Source organism: Crinia signifera, chromosome 12 (assembly GCF_055691185.1).
Source record: "Crinia signifera chromosome 12, ASM5569118v1, whole genome shotgun sequence".
Taxonomy (NCBI): domain Eukaryota; kingdom Metazoa; phylum Chordata; class Amphibia; order Anura; family Myobatrachidae; genus Crinia; species Crinia signifera.
In genome coordinates, this window is record NC_139228.1 from 89721960 (window position 1) to 89741899 (window position 19940).

Here is a 19940-nt window from a genome sequence, read left to right on the forward strand (position 1 = left end):
GGCCAGACGGACGCTGCTAAATTGGTACTATAACCATTCTTTTGTTCATTCTAGCACCACTCACTTACAACATCCGTGCAGTTCCTCTTTCCTGTCTGGGGCGCCGCTCTCTGCTATGTTGTTTCTAGCATAGTTTGGTCCATATTTCAGCAGAGAGCTATAGACCATACTGTGCTAGAAGTACCACAGAAGAGAGAGACACCCCAGTGTAGACTGCTACAATGAACATTAAGAAGTGCGTGAATCTGCAATGTAACAGTATATAAAATACATTCTCCGCTAGTGAGTGGCACCTGTCTAAATTATTTTTCCATTGTCTCAAGATGTCCAACACTAGTGCGCTATTGGCAGGTAGGTTACCAGGGTAACGCAAGTAATACAAACCAAGATAAATGCATGTATGTGTGTGTGTGTGTGGATATATCTTATATCCTGTGTTCTGCATGGGCACTTTAAATATTTTGCATACAGATTTTGTTTGCGTGTGTGGCGAGGCATTGCGTTGCTTGTCCAGTTTTGTAGTGCATTTCGGTGACCTATTTCATTTCCTTTTTGTTTTCTGTGTGTGTTGGTATTTTTTAATGCACATTTTGTTTTTATATGATGTTCCATCATCATGAAATGAAAAACTATAGTATGTAAAAACAAAAATACTCACTTGTCCTACCCCATTACGGATATCTGGGGCTTGTCCCGGAAATCACTAACCAGATTCTAGACAAATTCTAACTGTAAAGAAATGTGCGCGACTCTTAGAGGGAGAGTTATTAAATCTTAGCGAGATATAATTTACCAACCAATGAGCCTCTAGCTGTCATTTTTTGTAGAAAATGAACAGATGTTGTGAATAATGGGACCAATTCAGGCCTGTTAGACAAGGCTGCAATATTTGCAGATAGACAAAGCCATGCTACACTACAGGTGGGGCAGAGTTAGATTTGGGGGAGTTATTTTGTTTCTGTGCAGGGTAAATACTGTCGGATTTATGTTTACACTGCAATTTAGATTTCAGTTTGAACACACCTCCCCCAAATCTCTCTCTCTGCACATGTTACATCTGCCCCACCTGCAGTGCAATTGCAGCTTTGCTAAAAGGTCTGACTTAGACCCTATGTCTCAACTGTATCTCTCTGAGATTTGATAAATCTCCCCCTTTGAATGCCCAGGAATTCCAGTGCTTAGCGCTGGGGGGGGGGGGGGGGGTTGCAGTACACCCCATTCTACACATGCATTGTTGAGACTTTCAGCATCAATAAGGTGACCCTTGCTGAAGGTGATCTCGGTTTGATTGCTATATACTGATGTGTAGGTACATTATATGGCATCAGAACAGGCACCTACAACTTGTGGATCTTCGGATGCTGTGTAACTACAAGCCCCAGCATGCTCCGCCAGCTATGCCTGAACCATATTGCCATAAATTTGGATTTGTGTTACCATGGCATTGACCTTGGCCCCTATTGTCTTTTGTGTGCAGCGAGCTTCTCCAAGACCTTGACAGTTGCAGTGATGACCCTGTGGCTGTGACCAACTGCTTTGTGGAAAAGGTGAGGATGACCTCATCGTGTGCAGGCATGATTGTTTGTGTAGCTCTCCGGGCCTAAAGACTCGGTTACAGTCATATCTAGTATAGGGTATTTACACATGAATGGTGGTTATTTCCATATGCTTGCTTCTGTGCCCCGCTGAGACTGCAATTTATTCCTCTTTGGTTGTGGAATGACCCCCCAGATAGTCAGAATTCCACCAACGTCAGAATCCCTACTGCCGGCACCCACGGGGGGGAGAATAGCCCCTCTAAAACATGATCCCTACTGGAGGGGCTTTTAACAGTCGGGATTCCAACTTCGGTCTACTGGCCATCGGAATCCTGACTGTGGGAAGCCATCCAGCACCCTTCCTCTTTATACTCCTGGCATCCTTTTTCTTTATAACAAGACAGCTTATTTTGTAACTGCATAGGAAACTATGGGGGAGATGTATCAAAGCATGGCTAGAGGTACATGAGCAACCTACACGCGCCTAACGGCTTGGTTGCTACTTTCTCTCTCTCCACTTTATCAGTTTTAACAAATCTCCCCCTCTATTGGATGCCACGGAGAAAAGCATAATAACATATAATAATTCTAAGTTACTTTGTAAAATATATTTTGAAAGTAAAAAACAGTTTCCTTTCTTTGCTTTTATATAAAAAAGCGACGGTTGAATGTGAGTTTGGGTCATTCAGTTGTGTCCATACATGGTAGGATTCTGCAGCCTGTAACATTCTCCTGTTGTGTTCACAGAGCCAGGACTTCGACATTTACACCCAGTACTGTAACAACTACCCAAAGTAAGTCTGTTTATTTGCATGGGTACACCTATATCTCAGAGATGCAATTGATTTTATATGGACAAGCTTAATATGGTCACTAGCAGTGTCAGTTTGTACCTATGGGCTGCTGCAATGCAGCCCCCTAGTAAAATCCACCACCTTACTCAGCCCTAGGGAACCCAGATGCAGTCCGTAAGGCTGCACTGGTTTCACTGTGAAGTCCTGTGTACCAGTTACCCACCGTAAAAGCAGTCCCATTGGAAGGTGTTTCCTTCCTCCCGGACTGCCTGTTTGGGCTGCATAAGCAGGGAGCTGGCTTCCTGTAGGAAGTCACTCTCTGCTCCACCATGCAGCCCCAGCCGGCTTCTTTGGGCTGCAGCCGATGCAGCCCAAAATAGCCAGGGGTATGCACATGGTCAGTACCGTTGCTGATACTGTGCATGCTGTCACTGTATTCTACAGGCGCCGTGTCTCTGGACAGCAACGAGGAGCAGCAGGACCTTTCGGTGGGGAACGGGTCACTAGTATTTCTTGAGAATCCATTTATGCTTTATATACGGATATGCTGTAGCCCCATCAATGGTAATTTGTTTTCTCTGAACTGTACAGCAATGACTATCAATAATCAATGCTGAATTGGTCAGGTCAATTCTTCAATTTTATTAAATAGGGCCCTAGCAATGATAATCGTGATCCAAATGTCATTGTCCATGGGGCCAAATCTCTGAATCTCATGCAAGCGGGCACTGATCTCTGTGCAAAGCCCAGTACTGCCATTTTAATCAGATCGTTCAGTTCCTTGTAGCAATAATTGGCTGTACAGTGTATTGGCATTATTGTACAGTGAAGCATCTAGAGCAGGCCTGCAGAGTAACCTGTAGATCCAGAGCAGCATCTGTCAGTTCTCACAGTGATTGTATGTAACCGAGCACACTGTCGCCCCACCACACTACTGAGGTCCGGTCTGTTCCACTTGGCCCATATAGAACAGAGGGCTTGGACACAGACATCCCTGCAGAGATTGTGGCTGATGAGTTTGGGATTGTCAGTGACCGCCTGAGTATTCCTGTTTGTGTTCTCTCAGACAAGTTTTGTGTTTCTTTTTGCACATGACACGGAGACGGGAGGGTGTGGAGATTGGGAGGGGAGGGGAACTTGTTGGAACAAGTACTGGGCACAAGCAGGAAACCAGTACCAAGAATTCCAGGGCTGTGGGTACCGCGTGATCCTTTCCGAGCACACGCACATAAGGAGGACAGACTTGTTTTGCCCAAAACAAAAGCAGTTGGACACTTTTTGAAGGACCGGTTTTAAACCCAAGTCGTCTGAAAGTAACTATAGACCCGCTGAAAACTTTTACTAATGTGTGATTTGTGATTGCAGTTTCGGGGAATATTTTCCCTATGCTTGCATTTGCTTGGCCACCCCACATCATACAACATTGGGGAATTAGCCAATTCTGAAATCGACGGAAATCTCAGACGTTTGACGTCAATATGATCATTCTGGGCCATGTTTGTAAATTCGGTAGTCCGATACCAAACACTTACAGGGCTCAATTGTGCTTTGGTCAACTAATGTTTGTTTGGCAAATAGAACAGTGACCCCCATAACTGACACTGAGGGGGCAGCAGGCTTACCCCTAGGACTTCAAAGCTCTGATTCTGTATGGGTCATCAATTCCACCTCTCTTATTTCAGCTCTGTGGCTGCCCTCACTGAATGCATGAGGAACAAAGTCCTGGCCAAGTTCTTCCGGGAGAAGCAGGAGATGCTGAACCATTCCCTTCCGTTGGGATCCTACCTCTTAAAGCCAGTCCAAAGGATACTGAAATACCACCTTCTGCTGCAGGTAACTAGGAATGGGGGAATTCATGCACATAAACTGCCCTGAGCTGGGGTTAGATCCTAGAGCAGGAACGGGGAAACTTTGGCCCTCCAGCTGTTGTTAAACTACACATCCCAGCATGCAATGCAACAGGTTTAGCATTCCCTGTAGTAGGGTATGCTGGGATGTGTAGTTCAACAACAGCTGGAGAGCCAAAGGTTCCCCATACCTGTCCTAGAGGAAGTGTAGATATTCTGTAGGGATTATCTTCTTTTTCAAAAACCTTTTAAAGTATTGCTCAAAATGTTCATCCGACATGCTAACTGAATATGGCCATTGCTATTTGCTCTGTGCCAGGTCTGCTATCTGGCCTCCTATCTAACAATCATTGCTGTTGGGGTGTGATAGGCGGGGTGACATTCCAAAGCTTAGTAGCTGCTCGGCTGCCGCACAACATCCTGCGCGGCTCAGCTGCCGCACAACATCCTGCGCGGCTCAGCTGCCGCACAACATCCTGCGCGGCTCAGCTGCCGCACAACATCCTGCGCGGCTCAGCTGCCGCACAACATCCTGCGTGGCTCAGCTGCCACCGGGCATCCTGCGCGGCTCAGCTGCCAACGGGCACCCTGCGCGGCTCAGCTGCCTCCGGGCACCTTGCGTGGCTCAGCTGCCTCCATATTTGCTCATTGTGGCAAGATCAAGATCGGTAATTTTCCTGTGCATCTCTATAGGATAGGGATGGCCGTCAACCGCTGATGATTCAAAATGTAGATGTAGAATAGTTTTGCCATCGATGGGGGAAGAACCAAATGGTTTCCCTCCATCTATGTCAAGCATAACAAATATTTTTTTTCTTTTTTCCCCCAAGGGGCCGGGACATGGAGCATAGCTCCGCCCTGACATCCGTGAAGCCCCGCACCATGTTTTGATTGTCCCACAAGCCAATCAGTCAAAGAAAATGGATGACCATTGATAGGTAAAACCATTGATGGTCATCCATTGCATAGTTTGCCACGATCGATGGGCAGCTGCACTATTGCCATCGATGGCAACCATCGATGGCAGTTGCAAAGATGGCGACCCCTACTATAGGATGCAGAGAACCGCTAGCAATAATGCTGGTTGCTAGGTGCACATTGTGTGTGCATGACAACAAAAAATAGCCTTAGTTTTAGCTTAAATATTTATTGTGATCCTAGCGTGCCCTCCGTGTAGCCCTCTGCTTCAGAGATTCTCTCATTCCTTATTCCTCCAGGAAATTGCCAAGCACTTTGATGTGGACAAAGAAGGATATGAGGTGGTGGAGGAGGCCATAGAGACCATGACTGGGGTGGCCTGGTACATCAATGAGATGAAGAGAAAGCACGAGCATGCAGTGCGCCAACAGGTGGGTCAGGCGGATGCCTCCGCATTGGGAAGCGACAAGGAAAACCCTTTATACGTATAATTCATAGGTGTTTAAAGAGAAGCAAAACCTTTCAAACACAGCTTGATTTATACATACAGATACCTGGGGCCTGTGTTTTACATGTAAACTTTGAGCTCTTCTCTCCTGTGTCTCATCCTCCTCGTAACTAGAATGACTTTGGTGTTCTTTGGCAGGAAATCCAGTCTTTGCTGCTAAACTGGAAAGGCATGGATCTCACCACCTATGGTGAACTGGTCCTGGAGGGGACGTTCCGGGTACAGCGTGCTCGCAGCGAAAGGACATTTTTCCTGTTTGATAAAGCTCTACTAATCGCCAAGAAGCGCGGAGACCACTTCGTTTACAAAACTCATATCCCGGTAAGGACTGAATGGTGTCCGGTGCCAGGGGGTGATATAGCAGAGGTGGTAGTGGGAGGCGGAATTGACGCTGGGCCAGTACATATTGACAACAACACCATATTCCACTTATGGAATATGAATGGATTATTTAAATTAGGGGGGAGGTGCTAAGCACATATAAAGATACATGTGAAGATGTAGGGAGCCTGGGATCCTGGAATTGGCCTCCTGATGCCGTGCCGCGCTTGGAACTGCTTAGAAGCAGGTGGACATGGCAGAGAAGGGAGGGCAGGGGGTCGACAGAGTTCGCGGGCCTCTAACATCACAACATGTTTGCCAGGCAGAAAGGGATCAAATGTGCATGCCCTAAATCCCTTGATCTGGCTGATCCTGCTCCAGGAATTGGCATCCCCAGTTGGCAGTGTATCCGGGATCGGCAGTGGCGCTGCCCTCTAGAACCCGGTACTCAACATTAGGCCTCACTCTACCAAACCCATCCTCAGGTTCCTGTGTACTAGCCAATGAGAGTCTTGGGACAGGCTTAGGAAAGTGAATCCTAATGAAGCGTGCGCCCATTATTTTTCCCCATAATTACTAATATACTGTATTATTCGTTCATTTCTCTGTTGTTGTTTAGTGCTCCAGCCTGATGCTGATTGAGAGCACAAGAGAATCCCTCTGCTTCACATTAACACACTATAAGAACAACAAGCAGCAGCACAATGTGCAGGTAAGAGAACAATCAATTCCACGTGAATTAATGTGGAAGCACCGCTTCAATTCTCAGCAGCCAATGACAGACAAAGGCTGCACTTCCGCACTTACATACCTGATGACTGTGTAGCTTGCATGGCTGAGCCGTATTAAATGTAGTGAATAGGACATCTTAATAACGGAGTGGCAATCTTTTTGGCTGTTTACCCAGACGCCATCCTCTGTACCCATGATCCTCCTTACCTGCCCCTAGCAGAAGATGCGATATCTAGTTGCTGTTGTCGTCATTTTATTTCACCTTCTCCCCCTTTTTGATTTTTTTAGGCCAAAACAGTGGAGGAGAAACGTCTCTGGACTCATCACATCAAGAAACTTATATTAGAGAACCACCACGCAATTATCCCGCAAAAGGTTGGGACCTCGTCAATTATAATCTTTTGTTATTATGTTGTGTATACTTAATAAAGTGCTACCATTGTAATGTTGATCAGCATCATTAGAATGCAGCAAAACCTTGTGAGGTCTAATGACTGGCATTGCCGGATGGTATACATTTACAGTCAATCAATTGCAATCAGTGGCCGTTCCAGAGGTGGGGCTGTAGCACAGTTAAAAATTCAAATACGGGAGGATCACCAACTGCCAGTAAGTCCGTTTGGAATGGCAGTGGGTGGGGCTCCCCTATTTGAATTTTGAACGGTGCTGTAGCCATGACTGCTAATGGGGCCTTGATAGAGTAGATCCTTCACCTGCTGATTTTGCAATGGCTCACTCCATCCTTGTACATTATTCCTGTGGCTAATCATTAAGGAAAGTATTTGTGGCTCTTCCTCGTGCCCGCTCCCATGGGCAGTATGTCCATACATCCGCTTATACGTAGACGCTATTTATCATTTTATGAGCATTTTACAGTTTGTGTCATATTATTGTTACAAAATCATTTTGATTGGAAATATTTCTATATTGTTCTAATTTTAATTTTATTTTTTAGGCCAAGGAAGCGATTTTGGAAATGGACGCAATTTGTAAGTTTTCCGAATAATTTGGCATGTAAACTGTTATTGACCATCTGGTCCTTGTGTTGTGTAACGGGATTCATACAGGATCCTCTGAGTTAGGGTGTCAGAGGTCAAAAGACCGACCCCGCCATCATGATATGGTGAATCCTGACAGGGGCTCCGTAATGGATCGAACCATCTCCTCTAAAACCTCCCTCGCAGCAGCCTGACCCTAACCTTCCACCCTCCACCCCCTGACCCTAACCTCCCCTGGGCCTAAACCTACTCCCCCCCCCCCCCCCCCCTCAATCTTTACCCACCATGACATTCTTACTGGTGTGTGTGTGTGTGTGGGGGGGGGGGGTGTATTAGTGCTTTCATTTTAGGGGAGTTTTCAGGCATGAAAACCCTAAAGAACAATTTCCGGAATACATTTTAGTGAATCGGGCAGTAAGTAGTAATGCGTTACCTACCTACAATATATGTAATGTGTAGTCTTCTGGATTTTTCAGATCCTGGACGATACCGATACAGCCCAGAACGAGTGAAGAAAGCCATGTCTACGATTGACCCTACAGTGACCAATCGCTCCGGACGCAGACAGTCTGGTATGACATGATCTTATTCCTGCCCTCATGGGCATAAAAGTGCGGACACTCCTGGCATTGTAACAAAGTGTGGCAGAAAGGGCAGCCGAGAGAATCTGAGATGTGTAATATTGTATACAAATGTGATGTTTGGAGACTGCAAAAGCTGATGTCACAAATTGTTACACACCAAGAATCCCCTTCTGATGCCACGTGTCTGCACTTTTATTACCTGGCAGGTTATACTGTATTCTTTTATGTTTTAGCATTTGTACTGTGCAAACAAGCAACACAATGGCAAATTGACTTTGTGCTTTAAAGAAGGTGTCTCCGCACCAGGTGCACATCATAACTAATGTGTGTGGACGGATAATATTACACACTGACATTCCCACCCCTACCTCCTGCAGTGTCCTGGCTCCTCCGCACCACAGGAGCACCTGCACAGCAGCCATATACAAATAAAGATCCCCTCAGTTCTATACCTGTGGCTACCGCAGTCTAAGGAGGATTATAAGTAGTTCGGGGGAGATTTATCAAAGCTTGGGGAGAGAAAATACCACGGAATCTGCTCCAAATTGTAGTTTTTCAAGCACAGCCAGTTAAATCGCAATTGGGCAGTACTTTATCTCTCTCTCCAAGCTTTAAGATATCTTCCACCTTGGTCCCCTCCCCACATGTGCGATTTGGTAAAAAGAAACTGAAGAAAAACTAGTGCAGAGACGCCCTTTAAAGATAGTGATTCTATATTCTGCTTTTTAGCAATTTTATTCACTTTATTTCACTGATTCCCAATCCTTTATCGCAGGCTTTCCCAACCTTGGTCCTCAAGGCACACTTATTGTGCGTACCCACTGGCTGATATATCTTGCCGTTCGATTGAATGACCAATATATATTGATGCACTGTCGGCCAGTGTGTACGAGCAAATATATGTGAACGTCATTGTTGACAGATATATTGGGCCTTATTCTAGTTCACTCTTTCTGACAAAATCCTTCTTAGATGGACAAAACCATGTGCACTGCAGGGGGGCAGATGTAAAATGTGCAGAGAGAATTAGATTTGGGTGAGTTATTTTGTTTCTGTGCAGGGTAAATACTGGCTGCTTTATTTTTACACTGCAATATAGATCTCACTTTGAAGTAAAACCCCACCCAAATCTAATTCTCTCTGCACAAGTTACATCTGCCCCACCTGCAGTGCACATGGTTTTGTCCATCTAAAGGTGCGTACACACATACAGATTTTTCTGTCTGATCTATCTGGTGGTAACAAAAACCTGGAAATGCATGGGAGCAAATGACAATCAAAACATTGTTCCCAAACACTTAAAAACAGACAGTGATTGTCATATGCTCCCATACATTTCCAGGTTTTTCTTCCCACCAGATAGATCAGACAGAAAAATCTGTACATGTGTATGCACCTTAAGAAGGATTTTGTCAGAAAGAGTGAACTAGAATAAGGCCCATTGTGTCGGCTATGCAACACCGCTCATACTCGATATATCTAGAGATATATCGGCACATCGGGCTGTGTGCACGGACAATCCTCTGATTGCCCGTACAGCCACGCCGGGTGCCACCGGTGATTGACATCTGAGTGGACCCACTTGTGATGTCAGCGTGAATGGAGAACAAGCTGCCCGATCTATAGACATATCTGCAGATATATCTACCAGTGCGTACCCAGCTTAACAGTTCAGGTTTTAGTGATATCCAGATTCAGCGCCGATGGTTACATCAAAACACCTGAGGTACTAATTAAATTGACTGTGCTTAAGCCTGGATATCACTAAAACCTGGACTGTAAAGATGGGTACACATTATAGGATATATCTGAAGATTAATTGATCTGCAAAAATATCTGTTGTTGGATCCGGGCAGATTACACTCTGCCTGATTGGTCCTGCCTGATGTCACAGCTGCGTGCAGTTCAGCGGTCAATCACCGCCAGCTACTGTACGTGTGTGCGCCATACACACCCCGCCAATATAGATCTGGCTTCGGCTGTGTTGCACAGTTAATGCGATATGTCTGAAGGACACTGTTTAGACATATTGTTGGTACACACTGGCCGATGTTCCTTCAATGTATCGGCCGTTCAATTGAACGGCCGATACCTTTAGTGTACCTTGATTTCTGAGGTTGGGAATGCAGCAATGGTTGATTCTAGGATGTGAACACTTTAAGAAATAGAAAATTCAATGGGTTCCAACAGAGACAGGCAATCTATTATTCGATTGTACTCTGGTCTGAAATTGTCGATACATTGATTCAAAGCTTGTAAATGGTTCCTAGCCAAATTGTAATGCGCTTACCCCACGGGCTGCAGAACTGCGCTTGTTAAGTTATGCTTCTGTACTAGTAGGACCAATCCCGTTACCTAGAGCGACGCTGCCTGAGGCACAATTTCAAATTACTTGTTTGATGTGTTTTCATTTCTGAGAGGAAGCACGGATTATACCTACGATCGATGTTGCGTTTTACTGTTACAGGTCCCTTAAGCCTGATTATACCAGCTTACGATTAGGAAAGCTCTAGTGTTTACATTCACAGCTATTTATATGTAAATGTTTCCAGAGCTGATTAGAAGATACTAAGCTGTAGATGTCATTGTGGGGAAGATATAGTTGTGCGCACTAGAGACTTCCTGTTACTGTCATGGACGCTCCCTACAGGAAGTCCTGTGTCCATGTAAAAACAAGTGTCCCTGTAGTGACAAATATTTACAGCTCTCTAGAAGCATGGAAACTTTTATAAATATTTTTGTGAATGTTATAAGAATCTTCTGATCAATTTATATGATTTATTTGGATATTTTATGCATGACCAATACAAATAATTAATGGGGCAAATGAATGGAAACTGCTTGGAGGAAATCCTAGTTGGTGTACGGTACTTGCGTTTATCCTCTGCGGTAAGTGCTAAGGCAAATCACGCTACTGCGGCTGGTGCTTATTGCTTCAGGACAACTATGTTCTCCATCGGATGAATCCCCCCCACATAGTTGGTGACCTATCCCTTGCTGAGCCAGCTCGTGGCTGGAGATTGGTGTTAGGATGGAAAACAAAGATCTTCCTAACAAGTTGTCTGTCCTGTCCTCAGATCCGAGCCGCCCTAGATTCTATCTTGGAAATGTTAAGGAGGGAAATGGATCCGCCACAGCTAAAGGCCGCAGAAAGTCTGGTGCGAGAATTTCTATTTAAAAATATAAGACGCATAACTAGAGCGAGCTTGCAACGGGGCGGAGAGATTACAGCTGGCCAATCAGAACGGCCAGCTTCCGATCCGGGTCGTGTCACGATTATGTGTCACACCATAGATCTTAAGTGTAAGAGTGTGTACACACGGTTCGATGTTCTGTGCGATCCGATGTACGATTCGATGTTTTGTCCGATTTTTACTTTTCCCTTTTTTTTTTTTTTCTCTTCTCCTTAAGATATGCCTTAAGATATGCTTAAGATTTTGACTTTTTACCATACAATTTGCTATGTGATTTCCTATTTGATTTACTATGCGATTTCCTATGTGCCTTAAGATTTGCTTAAGATTTTGACTAAGCGATTTTGACTTAACAACAGGATGACTGACAGGGCCCTGGAAATCGTATAGCACATCGCATCTTAAGCATATCGCAAGGCACATACGATGCATGCGATATGCTTGCGATTTGTGCTAGATAGAGTGTGCTGCCCACTCTATCTCCCCTCCGATCTCTCCTTAAACGGGAGCGCGCATTGGGCTAGGAAGCCCTTACAATGCATACAATCAGTATGCGATATGTATGCGATATGGCTTCCGATGTTGACGATATCGTCAACATCGGAAGCCATATCGAACCGTGTGTACACACTATTATTTCACATAAGAGCTATCGGAAGTTCTGCAACTCCATGGTCATTAGCAGCATCTTCAGATCTTGTGTGGAGGACGTAGGATCACAGGATCGACCTCCCGACCTCCGCACCGTACCAAAACACCTCACGATGTGCACAAAACACACAATGCTTTGCACAATCTGTTCAAATCCTTCCAGCTTTTGAAAGCAGTAAAGGAAATGGCACTGTACAACAAAACAGTGGTATAACGAGAATATAAATAGATATTAAAACTAATATATATGCCATCAAGTACTGGAACGATGAGCATTACCTAATAAAGAGTTGTAGGATTCTTCTTGACTAGCCAAGCAGTAAGGTAGGTACAGGTAGTGTCATCTAGTAGTGCCGCCTGTGTATCTTCAGCATCCCATTACCAACAAGAGCATATCTGACGGATATTCCTCAAGACGCCAGCGGGTTCATCACTGGTATTTCCCAGGATGCCGCAGTGCACTTCTCATGCAGAAACCGTGGCTCATGTAACTCCAGTACAGTGTCCTCCATTGTATACTGAGAGATCATGTGGAAAATAAAATGTAGGGCCACATAGTGCAATCATATCATAAGGCCAATAATCTATTGAAATTCATCTTATACACAAATAACTGACAGGGAAATGGTAACTTCAGCGCTTATCTGTGATAATAATGCAGATCATGCAGACAGTTTGGGAGCCCGTATACACTGCACGTGAAACCCACTTACAGACAGTGTTTATAAGAGCACTCCGTAGATGCTGGAGCCAGGGTGGTATAAAGCCTGGCTGGGCCAAGGTATTTATATGGGGGTGTGGCTTAATACTGAGAGGCGTGGCCATGCACCCTTAAAGTAACACCACCACCCCCCCCCCCCCCCCCCCACCCCAAAAAAAAATTATACTTTGCGCACCTCCCTGGCCACACTGCAGCCTGGAACACTGCAGCCCAGGACACCGCAGAGTGTGTCAGGAAAGGGGAAAAGCTGCTGCAGCTCCTGCATCCAGGTAATGACCTGGGCCCTCTATCAGACCTGCACTCGAGTAATCAGTACTTCCCCATTCCCCGCCCCTGACTGGAGCGACTTACCTCCACCCAGGAGTGGTGTCACAACACATTTTGTCCTTTGTGGACTTCCTCAGGCGTATATTATAGTGAACTCTCTTCTGCATCAGCCCTATTAGCCCTATGTACATAGCTGACAGAGATTCGTTGTAGATAGAGTTGTCGATCAAGATTATGGTTTCGTATTGTCCAGGAGCAGTTATAGGCCACAGTGTAATGAAATAAACAAAAATGGCCCCAGAAGTGTACCTGTTCTAGAATGCTCCTCACAGTGTAATGAAATAAAATGGCACCAGAACTGTACCTGTTCTAGAATGCTCCTCACAGTGTAATGAAATAAAATGGCCCCAGAAGTGTACCTGTTCTAGAATGCTCCTCACAGTGTAATGAAATAAAATGGCACCAGAAGTGTACCTGTTCTAGAATGCTCCTCACAGTGTAATGAAATAAAATGGCACCAGAACTGTACCTGTTCTAGAATGCTCCTCACAGTGTAATGAAATAAAATGGCCCCAGAAGTGTACCTGTTCTAGAATGCTCCTCACAGTGTAATGAAATAAAATAGCACCAGAAGTGTACCTGTTCTAGAGTGCTCCTCACAGTGTATGACTAATACTTTATTTTTCTTTAGAACCTGCAAAACATATTTTGAAACAACTGGGCGAGAAAGGTAAAAGATTTCTATTATATCTGTTCTATTCTGTTTTTTTCCTTAGTTTATCAGTGCTCCTCGCGGTGACTATATAGGAAATGCCCAGGGATCTAGCAGTGTCAATTCTGATAACCAGAAAAGTCTACCTTCTCTGGTTATCCGAATAAGGGGTTTCCTGATGGAGAGGTCCATCTTGTGGTGCTTATACTAAACTACACTTTGGGGAAATTCACTTACCTGTTGGTTCTCTACCCTGTACTCATAGATTAACATTCTACTAATTTTGGTATTTGTATATATGAAGTGCGCTCACCATTTCCTTGCAATTCGATTCAAAACCCCCCAAACTGTCAGATATGATCGCAGGGTGAGAACGGTGTCCCAGGACTACACTTCCTACTGTCCACCTAGTCTGGGGCTGTGGATAAAATGAATGCTTGCTCCCATCGAGACCCACATTTCCATGATAACCAGCGTTGAGTAATATTTGGCCATCTTGCAGCTATTTGAACCCATGTCTATTAGGGGCGGTTTTAGAGGGGAGGGGGCACATGTACAGGCTCTGTGTGGGCCCCTCCTCTCTTCGGTGACTGTGGCATTGTGCCAGAGTATACTGCATATGCCCAGATCTCCAGCAACATGGAGTCTGAGCCATGTTTTTGGTGACTTCTCTACTGTGGAAATTGGCAGCTGCCCCATTTTTCAATTGATTGCGGCTGCGGCTCCGATATGTCATTCTATTGGTGCAGGGTGTGTATTATAGATATACCAATGAGATCTGATTGACGTTATGTATTGTCCTTGTACTGTGAATGCTCGGAAAAATGACTGTGATTTCATATTAACATTATTTTTCCTTTTTTCCCTTTCTCTCTGCCTCCCACCCTGCAGTGAGATTAAAGGTAAGATACAGTACCCTCTGCTCTTACCAACGTGACTTTGTGTGTGTGTGTGTGTGTATATATGTATATACTGTACCCTCTGCTCTTACCAACGTGACTTTGTGTGTGTGTGTATATATATATATGTATATACTGTACCCTCTGCTCTTACCAACGTGACTTGTGTGTGTATATATATGTATATACTGTACCCTCTGCTCTTACCAATGTGACTTGTGTGTGATGGACAGTATGCTGCACTGTGTGTGTGTGTGTGTGTATATATATGTATATACTGTACCCTCTGCTCTTACCAACGTGACTTGTGTGTGATGGACAGTATGCTGCACTGTGTGTGTGTATATACTGTATAGGTCTCATTACTAGAATACACTTCATGCTGTGCAGTTGTTACATCTAGATAATGCTAATATAGTGTAAGTGACTGTTGGGAGGGGAGAATCATTATAGCACATTGTCAGAACTTTCTCCAACATCCCCGTTGTGTCCTCCTCCATCATCATTGCATGGAATGTAGCCATCCTGCTTACCTTGTATACTGCGCTGCTTCCTATATTTTGGGGGTTATATTGTTCTTACGCAACATTTTCCGAAAATCAATAGTTTTTATTTTATTTTTATTTGTCCATTCATGGAAAATAATGCCACAAAAAATAAAGTTCTCGTGGGCAGGTTTATTAAGCCCAGTGAGGTGATGATTTGGCTGGTATGCTATTGCCTGCCTAACTGTCATTTTTTAAACCCAGTCTATAACTTGACAGTTAGGAGCTTATTGGCCGGTGATAAATATCAGCCACTTCATCCGGCTTAATAAATCTGCCCCTCACTGTCACAAATGCTTAAAATGTGTCGCGTTTCCAGTCAGTGTAGACTTGCACATGGCCTTTGGTGTAAATTTACTAAAGCTTCCAAAAATGATAGACAGAATTTGATTGGTTGCTAGGGACAAGATCACTTTTTTTTCCGAAGCTTTTGTAAATTGACCCCTTTATGTTCATTGTGTTTAGTTCATGTTAGTTCATGTTTATTTGTTTTATTTTTAACAAGCAGAGATGCTTTATAACTGGGGGAGGCAACCTGTGGCGCTGTCCTGGCTGTGGAACTACACATCCCAGCATGCTCTGCACAGTTAAGGCATGCTAAAATTGTAGCAGGGCAGGCCATTGTTAAAGGAATGAGAACATGAAGTGAGACCAGTAATATAACTGCTATGGGCATTACTCCTTGTGGAAAATTTTAACAATTGTGGTATTTGGCGGCTTTCCACTATTTATTTTATTTTTTTAATTCTTTTACAAACAATATCCCTGTTTATCTGCGTCTGTAAACTGTCCCAGATTAGGCAATGTGGGATATACTGTAGAAAGTCCACGTTCAGACTGGGTGTTGCACATAGAATATCTCCGCCTGATTACCGCAATTAAAAAACAAAAAAAAAACATTTTTTATTTTTTTTGAATGATTGTAGTGTTTTCACCATTACATATCAGTGTTCCGATATTTGTACTTGGACCTGCACTGAGTACCATCTGAGTGTGACCATGCTCAGAGGGTTTGCGCAAAATGGATTTTATCAATCAAATAAGTGCTTATTAGTATTGAATTCTTTTGATGTGATGGTTAGTTACCATTGCAGCGAAAATGTGATCGTGGAAGCGCAGCCATCATTTGATGGTGGGCTTTCAATATTATTTATTTATTAGCAGTTTCTTATATAGCGCACACATATTCCGCAGCGCTGTACAGAGACTATTATTACCAGTTAATATATAGTGCACACATATTCCACAGCGCTGTACAGAGAATATTATTACCAGTTATTTATATAGCGCACACATATTCCGCAGCGCTGTACAGAGAATATTATTACCAGGTATTTATATAGCGCACACATATTCCGCAGCGCTGTACAGAGAATATTATTACCAGTTATTATATAGCGCACACATATTCCGCAGCGCTGTACAGAGACTATTATTACCAGTTATTATATAGCGCACACATATTCCGCAGCGCTGTACACAGACTATTATTACCAGTTATTATATAACGCACACATATTCCGCAGCGCTGTACAGAGAATATTATTACCAGTTATTATATAGCGCACACATATTCCGCAGGGCTGTACAGAGACTATTACCAGTTATTATATAGCGCACACATATTCCACAGCGCTGTACAGAGACTATTATTACCAGTTATTTATATAGCACACACATATTCCGCAGCGCTGTACAGAGAATATTATTACCAGTTATTTATATAGCACACACATATTCCGCAGCGCTGTACAGAGAATATTATTACCAGTTATTATATAGCGCACACATATTCCGCAGCGCTGTACAGAGAATATTATTACCAGTTATTATATAGCGCACACATATTCCGCAGCGCTGTACAGAGAATATTACCAGTTATTGTGTAGTGCACACATATTCCGCAGCGCTGTACAGAGATTATTATTACCAGTTATTATATAGCGCACACATATTCCGCAGCGCTGTACAGAGACTATTATTACCAGTAATTATATAGCGCAACATATTCCGCAGCGCTGTACAGAGAATATTATTACCAGTAATTATATAGCGCACACATATTCCGCAGCGCTGTACAGAGACTATTATTACCAGTTATTATATAGCGCACACATATTCCGCAGCGCTGTACAGAGAATATTACCAGTTATTATATAGCGCACACATATTCCGCAGCGCTGCACAGAGAATATTATTACCAGTAATTATATAGCGCACACATATTCCGCAGCGCTGCACAGAGACTATTATTACTAGTTATTATATAGCGCACACATATTCCGCAGCGCTGTACAGAGACTATTATTACCAGTTATTATATAGCGCACACATATTCCGCAGCGCTGTACGGAGACTATTATTACCAGTTATTTATATAGCGCACACATATTCCGCAGCGCTGTACAGAGACTATTATTACCAGTTAATATATAGTGCACACATATTCCACAGCGCTGTACAGAGAATATTATTACCAGTTATTTATATAGCGCACACATATTCCGCAGCGCTGTACAGAGAATATTATTACCAGGTATTTATATAGCGCACACATATTCCGCAGCGCTGTACAGAGAATATTATTACCAGTTATTATATAGCGCACACATATTCCGCAGCGCTGTACAGAGACTATTATTACCAGTTATTATATAGCGCACACATATTCCGCAGCGCTGTACACAGACTATTATTACCAGTTATTATATAACGCACACATATTCCGCAGCGCTGTACAGAGAATATTATTACCAGTTATTATATAGCGCACACATATTCCGCAGGGCTGTACAGAGACTATTACCAGTTATTATATAGCGCACACATATTCCACAGCGCTGTACAGAGACTATTATTACCAGTTATTTATATAGCACACACATATTCCGCAGCGCTGTACAGAGAATATTATTACCAGTTATTTATATAGCACACACATATTCCGCAGCGCTGTACAGAGAATATTATTACCAGTTATTATATAGCGCACACATATTCCGCAGCGCTGTACAGAGAATATTATTACCAGTTATTATATAGCGCACACATATTCCGCAGCGCTGTACAGAGAATATTACCAGTTATTGTGTAGTGCACACATATTCCGCAGCGCTGTACAGAGATTATTATTACCAGTTATTATATAGCGCACACATATTCCGCAGCGCTGTACAGAGACTATTATTACCAGTAATTATATAGCGCAACATATTCCGCAGCGCTGTACAGAGAATATTATTACCAGTAATTATATAGCGCACACATATTCCGCAGCGCTGTACAGAGACTATTATTACCAGTTATTATATAGCGCACACATATTCCGCAGCGCTGTACAGAGAATATTACCAGTTATTATATAGCGCACACATATTCCGCAGCGCTGCACAGAGAATATTATTACCAGTAATTATATAGCGCACACATATTCCGCAGCGCTGCACAGAGACTATTATTACTAGTTATTATATAGCGCACACATATTCCGCAGCGCTGTACAGAGACTATTATTACCAGTTATTATATAGCGCACACATATTCCGCAGCGCTGTACAGAGACTATTACCAGTAATTATATAGCGCACACATATTCCACAGCGCTGTACAGAGACTATTATTACCAGTTATTATATAGTGCACACATATTCCGCAGCGCTGTACAGAGAATATTATTACCAGTAATTATATAGCGCACACATATTCCGCAGCGCTGTACAGAGACTATTATTACTAGTTATTATATAGCGCACACAATTATTCCGCAGCGCTGTACAGAGACTATTATTACCAGTTATTATATAGCGCACACATATTCCGCAGCGCTGTACAGAGACTATTACCAGTAATTATATAGCGCACACATATTCCGCAGCGCTGTACAGAGACTATTATTACCAGTTATTATATAGCGCACATATTCCGCAGCGCTGTACAGAGAATATTATTACCAGTTATTATATAGCACACACATATTCCGCAGCGCTGTACAGAGACTATTATTACCAGTTATTATATAGCGCACACATATTCCGCAGTGCTGTACAGAGACTATTATTACCAGTTATTATATAGCGCACACATATTCCGCAGTGCTGTACAGAGGATATTATTACCAGTTATTATATAGCGCACACATATTCCGCAGTGCTGTACAGAGGATATTATTACCAGTTATTATATAGCGCACACATATTCCGCAGTGCTGTACAGAGGATATTATTACCAGTAATTATATAGCGCACACATATTCCGCAGCTGTGTACAGAGATTATTATCACCAGTTATTATATAGCGCACACATATTCCGCAGGGCTGTACAGAGACTATTATTACCAGTTATTATATAGCGCACACATATTCCGCAGGGCTGTACAGAGACTATTATTACCAGTTATTATATAGCGCACACATATTCCGCAGCGCTGTACAGAGACTATTATTACCAGTTATTATATAGCGCACACATATTCCGCAGCGCTGTACAGAGACTATTATTACCAGTTATATATATAGCGCACACATATTCCGCAGCGCTGTACAGAGACTATTATTACTAGTTATTATATAGCGCACACATATTCCGCAGCGCTGTACAGAGACTATTATTACCAGTTATTATATAGCACACACATATTCCGCAGCGCTGTACAGAGAATATTATTACCAGTTATTATATAGCGCACACATATCCCGCAGCGCTGTACAGAGA

General features: G+C 43.3%; 1 protein-coding gene across 1 annotated transcript in view; it reads left to right on the forward strand.

Annotated features, from left to right (window-relative positions):
- PLEKHG3 (pleckstrin homology and RhoGEF domain containing G3) overlaps positions 1 to 19940 on the forward strand; it is a 119030-nt gene that overhangs the window by 90122 nt on the left and 8968 nt on the right. The window contains exons 5-15 of the mRNA XM_083167307.1: positions 1478 to 1547; positions 2286 to 2332; positions 4015 to 4165; positions 5397 to 5528; positions 5744 to 5926; positions 6546 to 6638; positions 6947 to 7033; positions 7614 to 7647; positions 8133 to 8228; positions 13765 to 13803; positions 14677 to 14687. Of these exons, the coding sequence (XP_083023433.1) occupies positions 1478 to 1547; positions 2286 to 2332; positions 4015 to 4165; positions 5397 to 5528; positions 5744 to 5926; positions 6546 to 6638; positions 6947 to 7033; positions 7614 to 7647; positions 8133 to 8228; positions 13765 to 13803; positions 14677 to 14687 (943 nt within the window). The remainder of the gene's footprint in view (positions 1 to 1477; positions 1548 to 2285; positions 2333 to 4014; positions 4166 to 5396; positions 5529 to 5743; positions 5927 to 6545; positions 6639 to 6946; positions 7034 to 7613; positions 7648 to 8132; positions 8229 to 13764; positions 13804 to 14676; positions 14688 to 19940) is intronic.